The sequence below is a fragment of the Watersipora subatra genome, chromosome 5 (genome assembly GCF_963576615.1).
Source record: "Watersipora subatra chromosome 5, tzWatSuba1.1, whole genome shotgun sequence".
Classification (NCBI taxonomy): Eukaryota; Metazoa; Bryozoa; class Gymnolaemata; order Cheilostomatida; family Watersiporidae; genus Watersipora; species Watersipora subatra.
This window is the reverse complement of record NC_088712.1, coordinates 3,084,181-3,104,297: the sequence shown is the minus strand read 5'-3', so window position 1 is coordinate 3,104,297 and position 20,117 is coordinate 3,084,181. Positions and strand designations below refer to the sequence as shown.

General features: G+C 33.3%; 2 protein-coding genes across 6 annotated transcripts in view; both read right to left on the bottom strand.

The window, feature by feature from the left end:
- The window catches only part of LOC137397043 (uncharacterized), a 237,801-nt gene that overhangs the window by 62,554 nt on the left and 155,130 nt on the right, over positions 1–20,117 (bottom strand). For all 5 annotated transcript variants that reach the window (XM_068083325.1, XM_068083324.1, XM_068083323.1 and 2 more), the window contains one exon: positions 4,096–4,200. In XM_068083325.1, the coding sequence (XP_067939426.1) occupies positions 4,096–4,200 (105 nt within the window). The remainder of the gene's footprint in view (positions 1–4,095; positions 4,201–20,117) is intronic.
- The window catches only part of LOC137397045 (uncharacterized), a 32,465-nt gene continuing 31,448 nt past the window's right edge, over positions 19,101–20,117 (bottom strand). Inside the window, exon 6 of the mRNA XM_068083329.1 lies at positions 19,101–19,778. Within this exon, the coding sequence (XP_067939430.1) occupies positions 19,331–19,778 (448 nt within the window). The 3' untranslated portion in view covers positions 19,101–19,330. The remainder of the gene's footprint in view (positions 19,779–20,117) is intronic.

Sequence of the window (20,117 nt, the reverse complement as noted above, 5' to 3'; positions counted from 1 at the left end):
ATATTTAGCCGAAACTCACATATTGTCAATGCTGTGCATGGACAGCATGCACAATCATCAATGGACCGCTTTTAATTGGCTAAACAACTTATTATCTAGCGCAACTTTAGCAGCTGTCGCGATTGGTGTAGTCCGAGTTACAAATAGCGACGCGCAAGAAAAATGCCAATTTAATTCAACATATTAAATACAATGCGATAGATTAGATTGTGCTAAATAAGGCACCTTATTTTAATCATTTGCATCTGATTTACTATGTTGAGTTGTACTGGTATTTTTCCTTCGCATCCCTATATGTATTTCACTCAGAGTACACTAATCGCGAAATCAGCCAAAATCGCTCTTGCTAATAACTTCTTTAGCCAATTGAGAGAAAGCATTTTATTGGTGATGTTAGCAAGCATGCACAGCTTTGACAATTCGGCGAGTTTTGGCCGAAAACTTTTGTGTTCTTTTTGCATATTTCGGGACTTTGGCCAAAACTTCCACAATATTTGGCACATGTGGTCGTACCTTTAAATAGAAAGCCTGTCATGTTAAAATCGTTAGTTCAATTCCCATGCCATGCCATCTTTTCCCCAACCTTCGGCCATGGTTTTGAACAGACATACCCGGCTCTTACTTATTATAGTAAAGATAAATCTGCTGTAGCGATTATCTGCACAGGTACTCAAACATGTAATGAGGTGTTTGAGCGGCTAAGACTGGAGCCTGGCTGCTAAACCAAACACCTGAGTTCAAATCTTATGCAATCCTTTTTATCAAATCCAACCACAGCTTTAGATAGACATACAGACATGGCTCCTACCGCTGTACAGATTATAGTGCAGACTTCAGTGGTTAATATAATGCTTAGGATATTATAAAATAAATTTGAGTTAAAAGTTCTACTCGTTCCTATCTTATAGTAAGTCTTTCTTAAAAGTAGATATGTTTGAAATATTAAATTTCAGTCTTTATTTCTGTTCACTGAGCGTATTTTTGCCAAAGGTCAAATTTATTGCTTAAGTATAAATTTGGCCTTTGATCCTTAAAGCTTTTCTGCCTCCAATTATTTATCAATCTATTTTGATAAAGTTTATCCATCTGCTGTTAAGCTTCATTTGTGAGATAAAAATTAATGTTTGCTTTCCCATAATTTTGAGAAAATTCTGTCAAACGTTTACTGTATTATTAGTGGATGATAACCTAATAACTCGTATGAGCTTTGAATAAAATTTTATCTGGAAAAGTGATTTATTGCAAATGAAAGTTTTAATATTGCTCTTTTGTAAAATAGAGGTCACAAGTTTAATCTGTAACTTTAGTGGGGTTAAGCATTGAGATTTTTGGGTCTCTACTAAAAAGGATCAATCGGAACAGTTGGTTGCTTTAGTACCATTTAAATTTGAGCCTTTTCACTTTATATTAGCCGGCTGCAGTAGCCCTGGCATTGTCAAATTTTTTTTTCATTTTTAACGTAATTTTTTGCACGACGTTCACAACAACATTCTGTAAACGCATTTTTGGAAAGCCAATGTTCTTAATACACACAAAGGCAAAGCCTTGAGTTTTTAATCTAATAGATTGTGGCACATTTACATAGAAACCAATAGTTTCAAGATAACCAATTGAGCCCAGCAGTGTTTAAAGCCGTCTTGCTTTTAAGCAAGCCATAAGTAACACATGGAGTTCTGGCAGTCTGTTTTCACAACTGTTTCAATGAACCAATTTGAAGGGTTTAAACTCATCTCAGCAAAATCTGACTTATTGTTTTTTAATGGCAAATAAAAATGGCAGGAGGTCTATGATTTTCTATTTTTTTACAAATGTGTTTAGGTATGGGCGCTTTCGAGTAAAATGCCATTTACAAACTACAATTGAGCTATTATAAATACATGAACAACTGTCAAAAGAGTTTTAGTTAACTCTAGCTTGAGTTTACAAACATGTTATATACAACTCATGTACACTATCGTTCAAAGCAACGTTTAGCTGTGTGATGGATCGGAATCATTAGGCGTTTTGAAGTCATCAACAATAAGGTGTACACACTATAAGCAATTAGCTGTAGGTGACTGCTCACCAATCAACAATTAGAAATTACAAAATTGCATCAGTGATATATTTTGTTACCTTTTAGTTATCTGATTATGTAATTCACCACGAGTTAGTTCTTCACCATGCTTGCAAATATGAATTGACATCGATTTTTAAAACTGTTGAAATTTGATCCCATTTGGTCAACAAACAGCCACTCAAGATGCTAAGAGTTGCAATCATTGGTATTTATGCTCAGCACGTTGAAAGTCTATCGTATTGTCGCTAGTAGCGATTACATTGACAAAATGATTATTGCAAAATGATATAACAGCCCACCGCTGTGGTCCATTGCACAACTAATCATCGATTTGAGCAATAGTTTGCACGGCCCTCTATTTTTATTGCATAATCAACAATAAGCTTGTTTAACTTTGGTAATACGTCTTCTACAGAAACGTTAAACAAATTAAATGACAAACTTTGGTTTTTCTCAGTACTGTAGAGTGTGAAATAAACCTATTTATAGTTTGAATTACGCTGTCAATTTTCAATTTTTTGTGCAAGTGACTTAGTTAATAAAAATTTACACAAGAATTGATTACAGATATACAAGATTAAAAAGATTTACTACAAGATTGAACTTTGAAAACTTAAAATCAGATTGACTAGATATTGAACATTTTTTTCATAATAACAGATATAAATGAGAGTGATCGAAACAGTTTATTGTTCCAAAATAATCAGTAATTAAAAATTTTGAATGTCATACCAAGTCTAAGACAAAGTGAACTATAATCCACACGTTTTAAGAAGGACAGAATCGTTGTGTCATTTTTAAAAATACATCTTTAATAGAAATGGGAAAATATTATATTTTTTGTCTGGTCGATTTTGTAACTTAAGTTTTATTAAAAATAAGATATTTTAGAATACTTTGTAAAATATTTGTATTAACATCAAAAAAACAGCTAGTTGTTTACCAAAGAAATTTAAAACTTGAAGTTTTTGTAGTCAGTTCTGTAAACTTACAATAAAAAGTCATTCCTTTTTATCCTATGTGATTCTAAGCAAAAAGTATACAAAAAAGAGATTAATTTATAATCCTACGTAACTCTGAAGGAAAAATACACAAATACAAGAGATTATTTAAAGATCTGATGTGGTTCTAAGAAAAGGGCATTCAAAAACAAAAAATTCTTTTGTAATCCTATGTGATTTGGAATGAAAATTTTAAGCCGGAATCATCAATTCCAATAGCTCATGTTTGATTTAACACTGTTTATGCTAAGTTTAATTACGCGTGACTTGTTATATAGCTATAGGATATAAGGTTTAAATCATGCTTATGTAAAATTTCCCCAACTTTAACATAATCCATCGTTTTTTTGACGTCATCACCCTATTTGCACCTGCGCTTGTCCGCGAAAAAGCCGCCATCTTTGTAGAAAGCGATCGTCATTCTCTTGATTAATAGAATTTTTTGATGTTGTTTTCACACTAAAATAACAAATTTACAAACAAAATAATTGTTTGCAATAATTAATTGCAGAAGCTTCCTGTTTTTAACAATAAAATGTGTCCATAAAGATGGCGGACAACGATAGAATGACATCACAAAAAAACCAAGGATTGAAGCGGCAAAAACTTCTACTCTGTGAAAGACAGTTTATAAAGTTAAACTCAGTTTGGAAAAACTCAAGTGTTATATTTTATTGTAAATTGACCGGTATTTTGTTGTCATGTAATGTTGCTTCATAAACTAAGGAGAGGTATTTAATTTTTAATCATATATATTATTAATTGCTTTTTGGCGACAGTAAAAAATAAAAATTGAATCATTTTCAAAGCATTAGCTGTAGCTCTCTGCCACCTCTCTACTGCAAGTGCAAAATGATAGTTGCTCTGACACAAATGTATCACAGAACGCTATTAGGATATTTTGTTGATATTCTAAGTCAAAACATTTTCTGCGGTTTTTTGTACCAAAGATGTTTCTTCCACTTTCTTTTAATTGCATTCATCAGTTGAAAGTTCTCCTTAATAAATATTACTTTTCACTTTACTATGACTTACACATATCATTGGTTTCGGCTTCAGTAAGTCGATATTGTACTCGCAATCCTGTACATTCCCTTCTATTCAGGTTAGTAAATGAAATATTAACTCCACTGTCATCAGCTGTAGCACTACAAAGAAAGAATAAAATATTCATTTAACAAGTTTTAAAAACATATTGTATAATTAAAATAAACCTCAATTACCAGGATTATAATAGTGAAGGAAAAAGATGAAGCACATTATTGAACTTGTTAAAAAGGAGTGATTTTACACAGAATAAACTACCAACTCACAAGGTGGAAACAGTGGTAGAAGCGTCAGTAGCAGTGGTTGTAGCGGTTGTAGCGGTGACGGCGGATGTAAAGGTTGTGGTACCTGCAATGGAGGCAAAGATAGTAGATAATAAAAGCAGATTGTAAGTTACAATATATGACAAAAGGTTGAAGAACAAGTGTTTCAGTAATATATATTTACAGCTTTCAAAAAGCTTATGCACCATGTAATTTCCATGGGTAACTGACTAACAGAATGTTGCATAATAGTGGGGTTGGCTGGTAACCACACTGGAGGCAGAACCATTGTTTCTTGGGGAACAGTGATGGTTAGAGACCTGCTGGCATACTTTGGTGAGAGACAGACATTTGACTTGCTGTCAACCAACAAGAAACCTGTTATTACATATAATGTCAAATTCAAAAAAAGTTTTAATATGTAATAAATTGATTTGTATTTAACATATAACTACATTTGCCATTCTAACTTTCCAACTACATATCAAGAGAAAAGTGTTTTGTCTTATAAACAATGAAAAGTAATGAGAGTTGCTTGCTATTAGCCTGGCACATTGCCAATGGGAGATTTGATCACACTTAATAATGAGAGCTGACAGTTTTTCGTGACGTTATTCTATGACCATGCATCGCACACAAAGCTGTTGGGCATTTGCTCTGATATAATGACTTATATCGGCAAACCTAGCAACTCAATCTCATTAGCCTAGTGGTTACGGCATCGGATTCGCAAACGATTGCGTCTGAGATCCAATCTTCATACAGATTCTTTATTTCAAGATTTTATAGTTTATAGCCGGAATCTGTACAGATATACTTACAACAGATGACATACTTTGAGAAATATATATATAGATTGTATACCATTTGACTACGAGGTCTAATTTCCAAACTATGAAAGAAAGCTTTCTTTTAATAGAGTATATAGTTACATCTTTAAAATTCACCAGAGGAACCTTGAATAAGTCTGTAGAACAGCTCGACCGGGAGCAAAATCATCTAGAACAACAGTACCTCTTGAAACATCTACTGTCATAATATGGCTATTAGCCCAACTCATCAAATTATTGTAACTTGATTGAGACCAGAATCAGCAGAAAAATATAATCGCCAAATATCTGACAGCATTACTACAATCTTCTCTAATAATACAATCAGTTGTGAGAGGTTTGACACAGGTTTATTGTAAGTCAAATTGGCTGCTCATCAAAGATCACATAGGTGATTAAAGCCTGGTTCCCATATACGCCGCAAGCATTGGCAACAGCACCGCAGGCTATCAGCGGTGAAATGTGAACCTACGCATCGAGTGCTGGCAGCGGTCAACGCAAGAGTTTAGAACTGTTCAAATCTTGCAAAAAGCCACATGCAAAACCTTCTAGAAATGCACTGTACGGGTGAAGGTCAGCATTATCAAAACGGCATGGCCAGCAACCATTTGTTATGCAATTATTAGCAATGCAGCTTTATGTGAACAGAAGCTGCCGAGCCTAGCGTCAAAAGTTTTTTGCTGCACAAGAGTACCGCCGAGGTCTCGCAACTGATATGGGAACTGGGTTTAAGCACACTGTGTGCAAATCGTGTAGACATGTAATACAATACACAGACAGTTATGTGATGATACAATTTCATTTCAAAGAACAGACTCGATAATAGAAAACATAACACGTTGTGAAATATACTCTAACAAGTGTCTATATCATGTAATGTGTAGGAATTTGCAAACCTTGGGAGATAACTCGAAAAATTCTCACACATCCTCATTATTGTAAATAACAAGCTATATATATTAGTGCAATAACGTAAGTACGTACATGTTATACGGCATAGCTTTTTAGAACCATTTCTCTTAAAACAACTAAACTCTAAACAACTAATCGAAACATACGTTACAGCAAGAATAGATTAAGCGCATCCTATAACTTTTTCATTCACAATCCCAAATACCAAAGTGCTTCAAAAACATGGAAGCATAGAGAGTCACATGATAATCATTAGTTTGGATACGTTCACATTGCGGGAGCTTACTGATTCAGAACCTCTGTTATATCAAAGTTGTGGTTGGCACGTTTCTTAATGGATGGTTGGGTGAAGCATTAATCAATTTGAGATATCTTCAGGTTGACTGGGGTGGTCATGAATTCAGCATTTACAGTAATTACATCAACGACTACTGCTTGTGTGTACTTTCTACAAACTTTTACAAAACCGATTAAGCCTGGTTCCCATATACGTCGCAAAGCACCAGCGACAGCACCGTAGGCTATTAGCGGTAAAATGGGAACCTTCGCGCCAGGTACCACCGAGGACTGCCGGTGCCAAAGCAATAGTTTGGCGCTGTTCAATCTTTGCAAAGATTCACAAGCAAAACCTTCCAGAAATGCATTGTACAAGTGACAGTCAGCTTCATCAAAACGGTATGGCGAGCAAAAATTATTATGCCGTTATTAGCGATGCAGCTTTGTGTGAACATAAGCCGTCGAACCTAGCGTTGCAAGCATTTTGCTGTGCAACGTTACCGCCCTAGTCTCGCAATCGATATAGGAACCAGGCTTTAAATGCTTGTCAGTAAACTCTTTTTATTGATGTTAGGGCTAAATTCATAGTGAGGGCATTTTAACTCAGTTCAAGTTACATTGCTATCAAAACCTTTGAAAAATTACTGTTTATTTTACAAAAGTAACAACTGAGAAGTCTGGTGATGTAAAACAAGTGTTTCTGCTTTTTGCTTTTATTTCCCTGATATATTTGTTGCATTCTGCTCAGCAGTGAAAGCTTCAATTGGAAAGCAGTCAAGAATGCAAGTACCTGTACTATTATATGTCTCACGGAACAAGTGGCTGAATTTTGTAGCTGAACAGAATAGACAGACTGACAGAATAAAAATGTAACTCTCCAGCTTGAGCACAATGGCTGATATTAACTATAGCAACTATAGCTACTAGTGATGTCATTCCTCACAAATTTTTCTTTCGACCTTTGTAATCGCAATAAAATTATTTTGATTTCAATCTTAAAACATCCTGACAGCCAGATCACCTCAAAAATCAAAAACAGTTTGTAATACTGGAAAGATGTTGATACTTTCTTATAAAATCTAGTAAAATGTGTGTAAGTTCTTTTTTAAATATCCAAGGTATCGCAAAAATAATTTTGCCATCTATATATTAAAAAAATTAATACCAGTTAATACCAATGTTGATTAACCCCTTTAAAACTGATCTAGATACACCGGTAAGGAGATATGATGTCATCACCCTGATTCCGGAATAACTAGAATTTCAAGTAGATTGGGTTTAGACACAATTCACTGAAGGTCCAGTAATTTCTTAAGAAAAAGAATTGTTTTGTTCGATGTTCAGACATCTTAAGAATAGACTACCTTGTGTTTTTGGAGCTAATTCATCACTAAGCTCTTTTGATAGACATTTAAATTAAGCATCACCATGCCAGCAGTTTTCAGCTGTTTGCCATTCTGTCTGTTATGTTAAGTTACGACATAAAAGGCCACGGTCATCCGGCTCTGATCTTGTTCATCTAAACGTGGACTATTATTTCGCATTTCTCAACTCAGCAACGCACAGTAGAAAAAAAAACAATTGCCTGTAAATGTTGTCTGAGCATTACTTCATGGCACAGAACAGCTGGATATAAAATATTTTAGTGCTGATCGCAGCAGTATGCTCCTGTGCCCAGGGCTATGTCTCCGTCGCTGGCATACTGATCGTGACTTCCAATGAAGGTCTCTGCCTACATATACTGTATTTCATTGCTGATCTCGGAGTATAGCTAAATAAGTAAAGTTATTATATTTCAATCATCCATCATTGTGCTGTCAATTATGTCAAATATTAGCAATTAGCAAATTAGCAAGATATGATAACCCTGCTAATTGTGACTTTATGTATGTGTAGGAATTCGCTTGTTCTATTATATATTTTGCTGTATTCATATACATGTAAATACGCACGTATAAATACATGTACATATACATGTATATATAAATGTATACTTAGCTATACATATACCACAGTCTGATAGAAAAATATGTCAGCTTTCTAATGATAAAAAAGCTAGAACAAAATTTGACAATCCTAAACTAAGCAATCACAGTTTTAGTGCATAGTTGTTATGATGCAGAAATTGCATGAAAAGTTAATTAGTTTTAGCAAGACAGTTGATGAATTCATGGTAGAATTTGCAATGGATAATAACAACTACACTTTCTAAAATTTTACTTGGTTGCAAGTGATATATTAACAGGATTTTAAAATAAGTTTGTGCAGCCCAAATTTTTACTTTCAATCTGGCTCTGCTCAGAACTCAGGATTTAGAGAAGCAACGCAGTTTTTCATCTCTATAGCTATTGTGAACTAATTGTATTTACATATTTGCCTATTTTAGGTTATTAAAGCATATTCGTTTTCAATTTTAATGCTATAATCAAAGTTTAAAAGATTCATCCCTTTTTCATGAGTATCACCTTTGAGTTAGTATGAAATATTAAGACTCATTGACTTTCTATTTTTTGATGTTTTTATCATCAACTCAAAATGGCTGCTGTATTTTAATAGAAGTTCCTTAGCAATAACCAAAGATATTTATGGCAAGAGAACCCAAGTAGCCTTTATTGCCTCACCAATTTTATTGTTCTATTGTCCTTAGCTCATTATAACATCATTGCGTTTAAGTCTAAGTTGCCAAAGGATTTGTTTCGGCATGGTGTGTGTTCGGTCAACTGTGCTGGTGGTTTGGCAGTGGAATCGAAGTGTCTTCAGTTGCCGGCCCTGTGTCTCGACACTTTTTTACTTCCGGCAATTCTCCTCTAAGCTTGGCATTATGGGTTTTTAATTCCAGCGAGCAACGCGCAACTTATGATTGATAGAAGATTTTTCCGATCAGAACATTTTGACATTTATAGTTAATTGTTTTCGTTTGACTACTAGATATAGCTCAGTGAGTGTTTTCTAAAAACAACAAAAGGCTTGTGTCGATAATTTTTCATCTTTCATAAAATAATTATTTTTCGATTACAGTGGAAGAATCTGCTGTAAATATGTTGTTCAATTGTAGATTTCATGGTTTTGGTGTTGATTCAATACCAAAGCAATGAGTCATCTCTAAATCAGTGATTCAATTCCACCGTTAGACACTCATAGGCCACAACGCTAGCATAAACTGCTATAAATATGCCATACATACATGTACTTACTAGAATTAAAGCTTTCTTTACTAGTCAAGAGCTTTTGATCAGTAGCGCAGATGATAGTGCTTGGAACCTGGTATTGTCTACTTCCTACATAGAAAATTCGACAGCCCTCAACCGCGCATAAAGTTGTCTTATAGGCGATGCATTGTCCTGGTGTCATTGTCCGTGTCTGAATATCGAGGTAATAGTGTTTACCTACAAAGTTAATTGCATTAAATTAATTAAAGATGATAGCTTAAGTTCTGGAAAATAATAAAAGTCTAGCTTGTGAGCTAAAGAGGCAATAACACACAACAAGGCAACTACACCGGGTCTCATGGTGTAGTTTAACAAGAAGGAACTTTAAAAAGGAAGCTATGCCAATTTTATTTCTTAAAAATGTAATAACTTTCTTTATAAACAGAAAGTGTTCCAATTTAAAATTTCACATTTTTTTCAGATATCTGTAGCCACCAAGTAATATAGTAACTAGCAGTCTATATCTGTAGTCAGCTAGTAATAAGGTTACTAGTAACATATCTCTGTAATCAAATTGTAACCTGGTAACAAGTAATGTAACAATTGTAGTCAGCTAGTAATATAGTAACTAGAGGTCTATATCTGTAGTCAGCTAGTAATATAGTAACTAGCAGTCTATATCTGTAGTCAGCTAGTAATAAGGTTACTAGTAACATATCTCTGTAATCAAATTGTAACCTGGTAACAAGTAATGTAACAATTGTAGTCAGCTAGTAATATAGTAACTAGCAGTCTATATCTGTAGTCAGCTAGTAATAAGGTTACTAGTGCCATATCTCTGTAATCAAATTGTAACCTGGTAACAAGTAATGTAACAATTGTAATCAGCTAGTAATATAGTAACTAGCAGTCTATATCTCTGTAGTCTGCTAGTAATAAGGTTACTAGTGCCATATCTCTGTAATCAAATTGTAACCTGGTAACAAGTAATGTAACAATTGTAATCAGCTAGTAATATAGTAACTAGCAGTCTATATCTGTAGTCAGCTAGTAATATAGTAACTAGCAGTCTATATCTGTAGTCAGCTAGTAATAAGGTTACTAGTAACATATCTCTGTAATCAAATTGTAACCTGGTAACAAGTAATGTAACAATTGTAGTCAGCTAGTAATATAGTAACTAGCAGTCTATATCTGTAGTCTGCTAGTAATAAGGTTACTAGTGCCATATCTCTGTAATCAAATTGTAACCTGCTAACAAGTAATGTAACAATTGTAATCAGCTAGTAATATAGTAACTAGCAGTCTATATCTGTAGTCAGCTAGTAATAAGGTTACTAGTAACATATCTCTGTAATCAAATTGTAACCTGGTAACAAGTAATGTAACAATTGTAGTCAGCTAGTAATATAGTAACTAGCAGTCTATATCTGTAGTCTGCTAGTAATAAGCCTACTAGTGCCATATCTCTGTAATCAAATTGTAACCTGGTAACAAGTAATGTAACAATTGTAGTCAGCTAGTAATATAGTAAGTACGGTAGCTGGTATCTATTAGTAACTGTAGTAGTAACAGGTAATAAAAGAGTATGTTACTGATTATAGTGTTTTATTAATTTAGTTTTTAAATACCCATGTATTATATAATTTAATTATTAGTCCCACTCCATAGTTTTATATAATTTCCTTATTACTGCTATCAATAGTTACTAGTTTTAGCATGCAATTGTTTCAACATATAAACAAAAAATTTCAACAAAGCAGTCTGTTATATTGAAGTTTACCTGTACCGTTTGGCGAGATGAAAACAGTGAAAAACTTTCAAGTTCAAAATGAGAAGATGTGCTTTTTAAGTGTATTTACAGATGGCTTAGTAGAATTAGAAAATTTTGAACTTGTTTAATTTTGGAAGATGCCAAATTAATCTCTTATCAACATTTATTTGAAAAAAATGTAGGTATTCCACAAGCTTGTCCAAAAAGTCTATATGCATGCAAATTAATGCAGTTTTGTGGTTACGTATGTCATTATCAACAGTGACTTAGCGTTGTAATATCAGCATCTAACAACTTATGTAATGCAGTGCTACAACTTTCCTTAGATGTTACAATTGCAGCCAATTCCAGCAGCATATTGAATGACAACAAAAAGCCATCAACACAGTGTTTTCATCTATTGGTTTTATAAACCAAAGGAATAGTACCAAGTTGTTTGTTGTATGTTGTAGCAAAACATTGAAAGTTACGCAAAGATTGGCTGCAAGCAAAAACTACTTCCAGTTGTTACAAAGGCCAACAACATGCAGACTGACCTACCTTGACTACTCCAAATCATGTTATACCAAGGATCCTCTGGCAGTGTTCCAAGTGGTTGGGTGCATGTAGTATTAAACTGTGAAAACTTTATAATTGCTGTTGTCTGTCCATTCACTAAAAATTACAAGATCTGTAAACTACATGTATATAAAGTTTATATAAACAGTAACCAGCGTTTGGCCTATTAGCTTTTTTAAAACTAAAACTATGTTAAATATGTTGATATGAAATATGCTAACTATCATCAGGATTTTAATAATCTAACATAGTGGACAAGCAAATAGTTTTTAACTAAATACAGAAAATGAGATATTCCACTTTGAGCTGTTTTTACAAAAGAAAGTTTTATACGCAATTACATATTGACTTTATAAAAATATTTCCATGAATTTTATAGATTATAAATCAATTATTGAGGATATTTAACAGCTAATCACCAAAATTTGATGAAAACATTCAATGGATAATCTGCTGGCCACCAACAAAAGATAGGTACTAATTTACAGTTAATAAGTAACGTATAACAATAAATAGTCAGCATATGATAATTAATAGTTAGCATATGGCAGTTGAAAATTAACATATGATTGTAAAAGGCTAACAAATAAATGTTAATAGTTAACATATAACATTTAAGAATTCAATTATAACAATAAATAAAATAACATATAGGAGCTAAAGATGAACTAACACAAAACTTTAGTAGATTTTATCCGAAAGTATCGGTATTTTCTTATCTTTTGTGATTGTTTTACGTTTGCGCTAGTCTGACTGCGAGGATGTTTCAAAATTATGCTTGGAAAAAAATTGATTGTGGTTTCAACACTCAGATCATGCAAATGTGTGATTATGGCATCTATAGTAACACCACAACTTGAGGGCAACAGCCGATATGAACTATGGCCATTATAACAACTAGTGATGCATTTTGTATGTATTTTTTTCTGAGAGTTTTAATGGCCAAGAAGTTTTATCAATTTCAATCTTGGAACTTATTGGCAATCAGACCACTTCAAACACCAACAACAATCGCAAATGACCAAACAATGCTGATACTTTCTAGTAAATCAACTAAAGATTTAGGTGAGTTCATTTCACACTATTCAGTGGTTAGGACCGTATTATATTATGAGAGGGTTGATAGTTAGAGTCACACAAGGACGACATGTGGTGGTAAAAGAGGCAACCAGCCACAATTGCTCCTGTGCCAAGTCTCAAGTAAAAATAATAACAATAAATCCTGTACCAGGAGGAAACCATTTGGGCTGAAGTGCTAACAGCAAAGCTTAATGAAGAGGATAACAAACAGTGTTTAAAATATATAAATAGATCACTAACCACTGATAAGTCAAATGCTACAACAAACAGTTAACAGTTAATAATTGATAGTTAGCATACAACAGCTGATAGTTAGTATATAATAACTAATAGTTAACATATAGCAAACAGTAGTTAACATACAACTGCTAATAGTTGACATACCGCAGTAAATAGTTAACATATAATGCTAAGCAGTAAACACATAACTGTTAATAGTTAACATTTACCAGTTAAAAGTTAACATATAACAATCACTAGTCATTAGCTAAAGCTAAAAGTTAATAGATGTTAGTTGATAGTTAGCTAGCAGTCAATAATAACTAACATTTAACCCTGAACTGTCATTAATTCGTGGTTTACAAAGCAAACTGAGATATTTCATTTACCCATTCACAAGCAATCCAAACATTCACCAAAATTGCATGTAGGACAAGCCAAGTTTCCGTTTTCTGGCAAGCTTTAGATTTCTTGCACAACCAATTGTCAGTAGACAGACCACAGCTCACAACAATCACAAATCTGAATATGCTTACTAGCTAGACACAGTAAGTATTTACTAGTAGGCGGACAGTCTGTGCACTGTGAGAGATGATGTAATCAATGTGTGCACCAATATTCAAAGTTGTGAAAAGTAAGTGTTGAGCAGATTGCAGCACTTTTGCTAGGAATCTGAACTATTGGATTTGATTCCTGTGTAGCACAATCTTTTTTCCCAACAATCTTTGCTAGATCGTGGGAGATCATCAGGTGTAATAACTATGTGCACAATTCAACTTCGAGATGAAAATAAGGTTGAGTGGCGCAGTTAGTAGAATGCTTGTCTGCAAAGTGGTTTTCTGTGAAGCAATATTTTTTCTTACCACTCATAGCGCGGCTTCCGACAGACGGATACAACTCTTATTATAGTAAAGATTACCTACCTTCAGTAAATTTCTAAATTAACTTATAATTATTAGCAAACACAAATAAAAACTTATGCTTTAATGTCGATAAAGTGATATATATTTCAATCCCTACCTTTAGCACATTTGTTGCAAAATCCTCCTACGCACTGCACCCAAGGGAGCTTATGTAGTTTTGATAATAGTGATAAAATGTGTAATTGAAAGTTTGTACTTAAAAGTAGATGACTAAACCCAAAAAAGGCAGTGGAATACAAAAACAATAAAAAAGTTTGAGTTGAAAGTGTAGAATTCTCAATCGCATAGATCAATAGCATCATTATAAGTTATCTGAAAGTATATAATCAGAAGCCTATAAACTCATCTCTACATGACATAACTAAATTGCATGTTAACCAACATATCTTAAATAGAAAAACTAGCATAAGTCATGTCAGAAGTTCAGTTATCTAAAAGTTTTTTATGTTTTTATATGACCAGCATTTTCAATTCTATTTCTTTTATTACAGCAGGCAAAGTTATCTTTTCTAGAAAAATTTCAGGCCAGGCTACTTTACGTAAAGCCTTTCAGGCAGATCTCAACAAATTATGGTCTACAGGAGTCTGTGGTTACAACATTTTTAAGTGCTCAAAATTTCGAATCATCACTTTTTTCAGCAAAGCTTTAACGTTAAAAAACTATTTTGAACTGAATTTATTCTCTAAAATTCCATTTTTGCATTGTGTGCAAGCTGAATGGATTGCCGGCTTACTTGGTCTGATCACCATGATTAATAGAGCATTTTACATTATAGATAGGACTAGCTGTGCTATCCGGCGTTGCCCGGGTAATAGAAAAGCCTGGACAGAAAATTGATTTGTATTTAACATATAACAAAGTTTGCCATTCTAACTTTCACACTGTTGTACATATCATGAGAAAAGTGTTTTGTCTTATAGACAATGATAAGTAGTGAGCGTTCCTCGCTGCTAGCCTACTCGTTATTAGCCAGTACATTTAATAATGTGAGCGAACAGCTTCCCGTGACGCTACGCTATGACCCGCGTCGCACGCAAAGCCGTTAGGTGTTTGCTTTCATTTAAGACTTATATTGGCAAGTTAGAAATTCAATATTTGTAGTATAGTGGGTAAGGCATTCAACTGGTAAGCAGCAGGGTCCGAGATCGAATCTCCTTCCTTACGAAATCTTTGTTTTAAGATGTATAGTCAAAATTCTTACCCACCTAAGGACATACTTTGAGAAATATATATATAAATAGAAATAGATGCTACAAGAGCAAACTGGTTTCCTCAGTTTGAGGTGTTCTCAAGACACCTTTTAAGTTTAAGTACATATTTCAGTAAGTTACGAAAAAGGATTCAAACTGTGCACTTTTTTCAGAATTGTCGAGGTATACTTACCGTTTGCATCTCCTTCAGGTTGAAATAGTACTCGTATTCCAGATTGGTAAACGTGGTTTTTATATGTGAAGTGAATTAATCCTTCGGGGGCTGCTTTAGTTAACAGCAAGATGAATGGCAAAATTAATTTTAACAAAGTTGCCATGTTTTGGCAGAAGTAAAACAGCGGCTCACTTTATGCAGAAACAAAATAACTTCCAACACAATCTAACACAGTCGTCATATTTCTGCAGCACAGAGTTAAAGTTGCTAGTCGTTATTAAGAACTAAACTTTGACATTAAAAGCACATAATCAAAGCAGAAGATTAATAAATTTTACTTACTAGAAGAAATCTGTAGTGATAGTAAATATATCTTAGTGCAGAATTTTAACCTTGAAAATTAATTTGTAGCGTTAATTAAAAAACCACGGCTTAGCTGTAATAAAAAGTATACTAAAAACAATGAAATTAGTAAGTTTTAGGTATTGATGATATCCATGTTTTGGTACCAAAAAAGGAAGATATATAAACTTCAAACAAACAATTTACATTGCGGAATTAAGTTGACTTGATTTGTGCAATGGTTTTCAAGTTTAAAAATGTTCCGTTAGTAGAATCACTCCAACTATCCTAATCATAAAGTAGTGATTTGTTGCTAGGCAACAAGATATTTATTTAAGAGACTCTAGATAAAAAGGATAAGTAATGAGTCCTAGCAGAGTGAGCAGAACCAGTAAAAAATGTTTCAAATTATTTTGTAAGACTTGTTCGTGCTAAAAATGGAAAAAATAATAGAAAATTAAAAAAGTCACTAAATAATGGTGATCAGCATGGAGGTAGTTTTCCTCAATGTTCTGTTAGAACATTGAGGAAAAATACCTCCATGCCTGTTGATTAGCCTCATAAAGTTATATGTGAGGACTTGAAAATTGTATCGTTATTGTAGAAATAAGAAAGAGAGATAAAAGAAAGAGCAAATAGGACATTGTTGTGTCTTTGTTCCTAGTACAGTACCTTGTCTGTAATGGTGGAATAAAAAGAAAATGTGTGTTACATAATATTAATAATTAATAATCTGAATTATTTACAATTTTCGAAAGTTTTTGATAGATTTGTTACGATTTCAATTATATCCCAGTAGAAAAGCTTCTCAAATTGGGACAAATTCTTGCATCAAGAATTATAAATAAATAATCATGAATTAATTATTAAATCAAAAAATGCTAATTAATAAAATATTGAATAAAAATCTGGTTAATCTGCATTTTGGTAATATCATTTATAGATTTTAATTGTATGCAACAACCCAATATTTGTAAAACAGAATTCGGAGTTTGAGACAGTATACTTTCAGCTACCAGGAGGAAGATGCAGAGCGCATGCATAGGCAGCCAAAATGTTTAAAAGGACTAACTAATTAAATAACTAACTAACCTACATGAACTTAAGTCTAATTATTTAAAAAACTAACAAACACACACAATGACAAAATTGGATTTTTAGTACACACGCGTAGATGATACAATACAGCATATAGAAATAAATATTTAACAAAATTAAATAATTTATTCCAAACCTCTTTCCAAAATTTTAATAACGGACATATTTTTGCATCAAGAAATAAACATTCCATGGTGTCAGAGAGAGGGGAAGAGGGAGGAGAGAAAGGGGAAGAGAGGGAAGAGGAGGAAAAAGAGGGGGGAATAAGGGGTGAAAAGAGAGAAGAGGAGAAAGAGAGAGCAGTAGGGGGAAGAGGGAGGGGAAGATTAGGAAGATGAGGAAAGAGGGAGGGGAAGAGGGGAGAAGAGGGGGAAGAGGGGGAAGAAGGGGGGAAATGGGGAAAATTGGTTATTGCATTCAAGTCGCAGCTTGGTGGGTCTCTACTCTGTTGGTCTCTTTGCAACTATTAATAGACTTAATAGACGTAATAAACACACTTTCGATTGATCTGAGCATTCAAACGGCAAACAAGTTTTATCCATTTTAATCTTGAAACATTGTAACAGTCAAATCACCTCAAACACACTAACAATCGCTAATAATAAAAAATACCGACACTATTAAATAAAATCAACTGAAATTACCTGTAAGTTTATCTTTAATGAGTAACATGTGGTCACAACTCTCCACAACCACTTTTAGCTAGAGGTAGAAATAAGATTATAATATTTCAAAAAATTGAATGTCATTTTCAAAGGTGAAGTTTGTTTCTGTGTCACTATTTTTGCAGTTGTCAATTATGTATAATCAGCTTTGCCCTATAGATGTAGCTAAAAGACTTCAACTCACATTTCTATATTAAGGCTGTCAGCATAAAACATGAAACTGAAATTCCGTGTTAGACAGAATAATAGTCAGATAAGCTAGCAAGGTTCATAAGCTAGCAAGGATCATAAGCTAGCAAGGTTCATAAGCTAACAAGGTTCATAAGCTAGAAAGGTTCATAAGCTAGCAAAGTTCATAAGCTAGCAAGATTCATAAGCTAGCAAGGTTCATAAGCTAGCAAGGTTCATAAGCTAACAAGGTTCATAAGCTAGCAAGGTTCATAAGCTAGCAAAGTTCATAAGCTAGCAAGATTCATAAGCTAGCAAAGTTCATAAGCTAGCAAAATTCATAAGCTTACGAGGTTCATAAGCTAGCAAGAATCATAAGCTAAACAAATTCACAAGCTAACAAAACTTGTAAGCTAGCAAAGTACAGAAGCTAGGAAAATATATTTTCATGCATTTTAAAAAAGACATTTAAATGATAGCTTCTTAAGCATGATTTTTTCCAACTAATTTTTAAAAAAAGTCTTTTTTCTCTACGTTCGACAGAATTTTTACCAGTTATTGTTAGAAAAAACACAATATTTTCGTTAATTTTTTGTTATGATGGATTTAATGAATATGATGATAATTTCCCAAAGGCTCATTTGATTCACCTGGAAGCTAAACATGAATAGATGAAACAGCATCTTTTAGAGTTCTGTACAAACTATATATTTTCAAAACTCTGGTGATTTACTGAATAACTAAATTGTTTTAAGTTTTCTAGATATAATTTCACTTTTTTTGTATATAGAAATTTGGTACATTGATAATATTCTCTGAAATAAATGTTGAAGTCTTTAATGCTGAGCAAGCAAAACTGAAGAGCTATATTTCTCATACAATTCATATCTTACTTTTGTGTTGAATATTCTTAAGATGTAGTTATCATTTCAGATAAGCCTGCATCCTGCACAATGCAATCTTTCTTACCAACTTCCAGCCACAGCTTGAGATAGAGAGATGGATGAACACGACTCTTATGATTGTAGAGATATATTCATTGTAGTCGTTTGACTATCTAGTCTGCTCTTAAAATTATTAGTTCATGAATTTTAAAATTTTAGAAAGTTTTAAAATTTTAGAAAATTTTAAAATTTTAAAAGCTCTTAAAATTTTAGCTCATAAGTTACCTAGAAGTATAGATGGTGCGTAAACTATAATTTCAAGTATTTAAAAATACTCTCTTCACTTAAATTAACATGACGCATTTCATTTGCTAAAACATAAATCAAGCCTAATTCTATTGTGTGCTTCCTTCATTTCATTTTTTTTCATCCTAAGGCTGGAGGATACAATTCATGATGATGCTTGCTTGAAGGTTTAGATTTTTTGCCTTTTTAATGACTTTGCATCAAGTTCATACTGCTCGCTAAAATGAATAACATAAAACCTCTCATTTATAAACCATTAATTTGTAATATCAAAAATGTTTAAATGAAGCAAATAGTGTTAGAAGCTTAAAAAACTGTATTTAATAATTAAAGTTACTAAAAATAGTAGACAAAAGATATTGGTTGATGATAAATCAGACCATCACAGTTGGGTGAGAGTTATCCTATTTTTAGAAACGACCATATTGTGGTGGTGGATAGTTTGGCAATCTTTGCGCCAGATATGAGATGAGCATTTCTGAATTGTATGACGGCGGAAGATTTTGTGGTTGTGTTGTCAATCTTTGTTGTTGACTGTAAAAATTCCTTGTATTATTATTTTCATTGCAAATATTGTTTCTTGCGCTTATATAGCTCATAGGCTCAAGGTCCTGTAAGTCAAGCAATTCGAGAGGAGGGGCAGATGGAGCAGCGTCTAGTTGGGAAACATTTGTATTCTCATTGCAGTGAGAGCTGTCAACAGTTTGAGTATGTCTAGGTCGCTCGAGCCGCGGAGATAAGGAGCTATAACTGGGGGGTGTTGAGTCATTTTCAGGACGGCCAGGGACAAAGATTCTACATGCAGTTTGCCGAGTTCCTCTGCATAGAGCAGGTTCAGCAGCAAGAGCACGAATTTCTCTAAAATATTTATTTAAAACATATATTCACAATGAATAGGACTTTGCATTGTAAATATCAACATAGTTACTGACAATTACATAAGACTTAAGCAGATGAAAGAGGTTTGACTGAACAAATAAAAAATAATTTGTAGAATCTGTTCTGTTTCGGTATACCATAGCTGAACTCTATTAAATAATATGTTTTGAAATCTTTTAATCCAAAATAACAAAAATACTTTTTTTAAATTAAGTATTAAAATGCAGTGTGACTGATTAATTATTTAAAAGTATTTCAAAAATATTCAAAACAAAAATCTGTTCTTTTATATTGTCCACTTATCTTCCTTCGTCATTA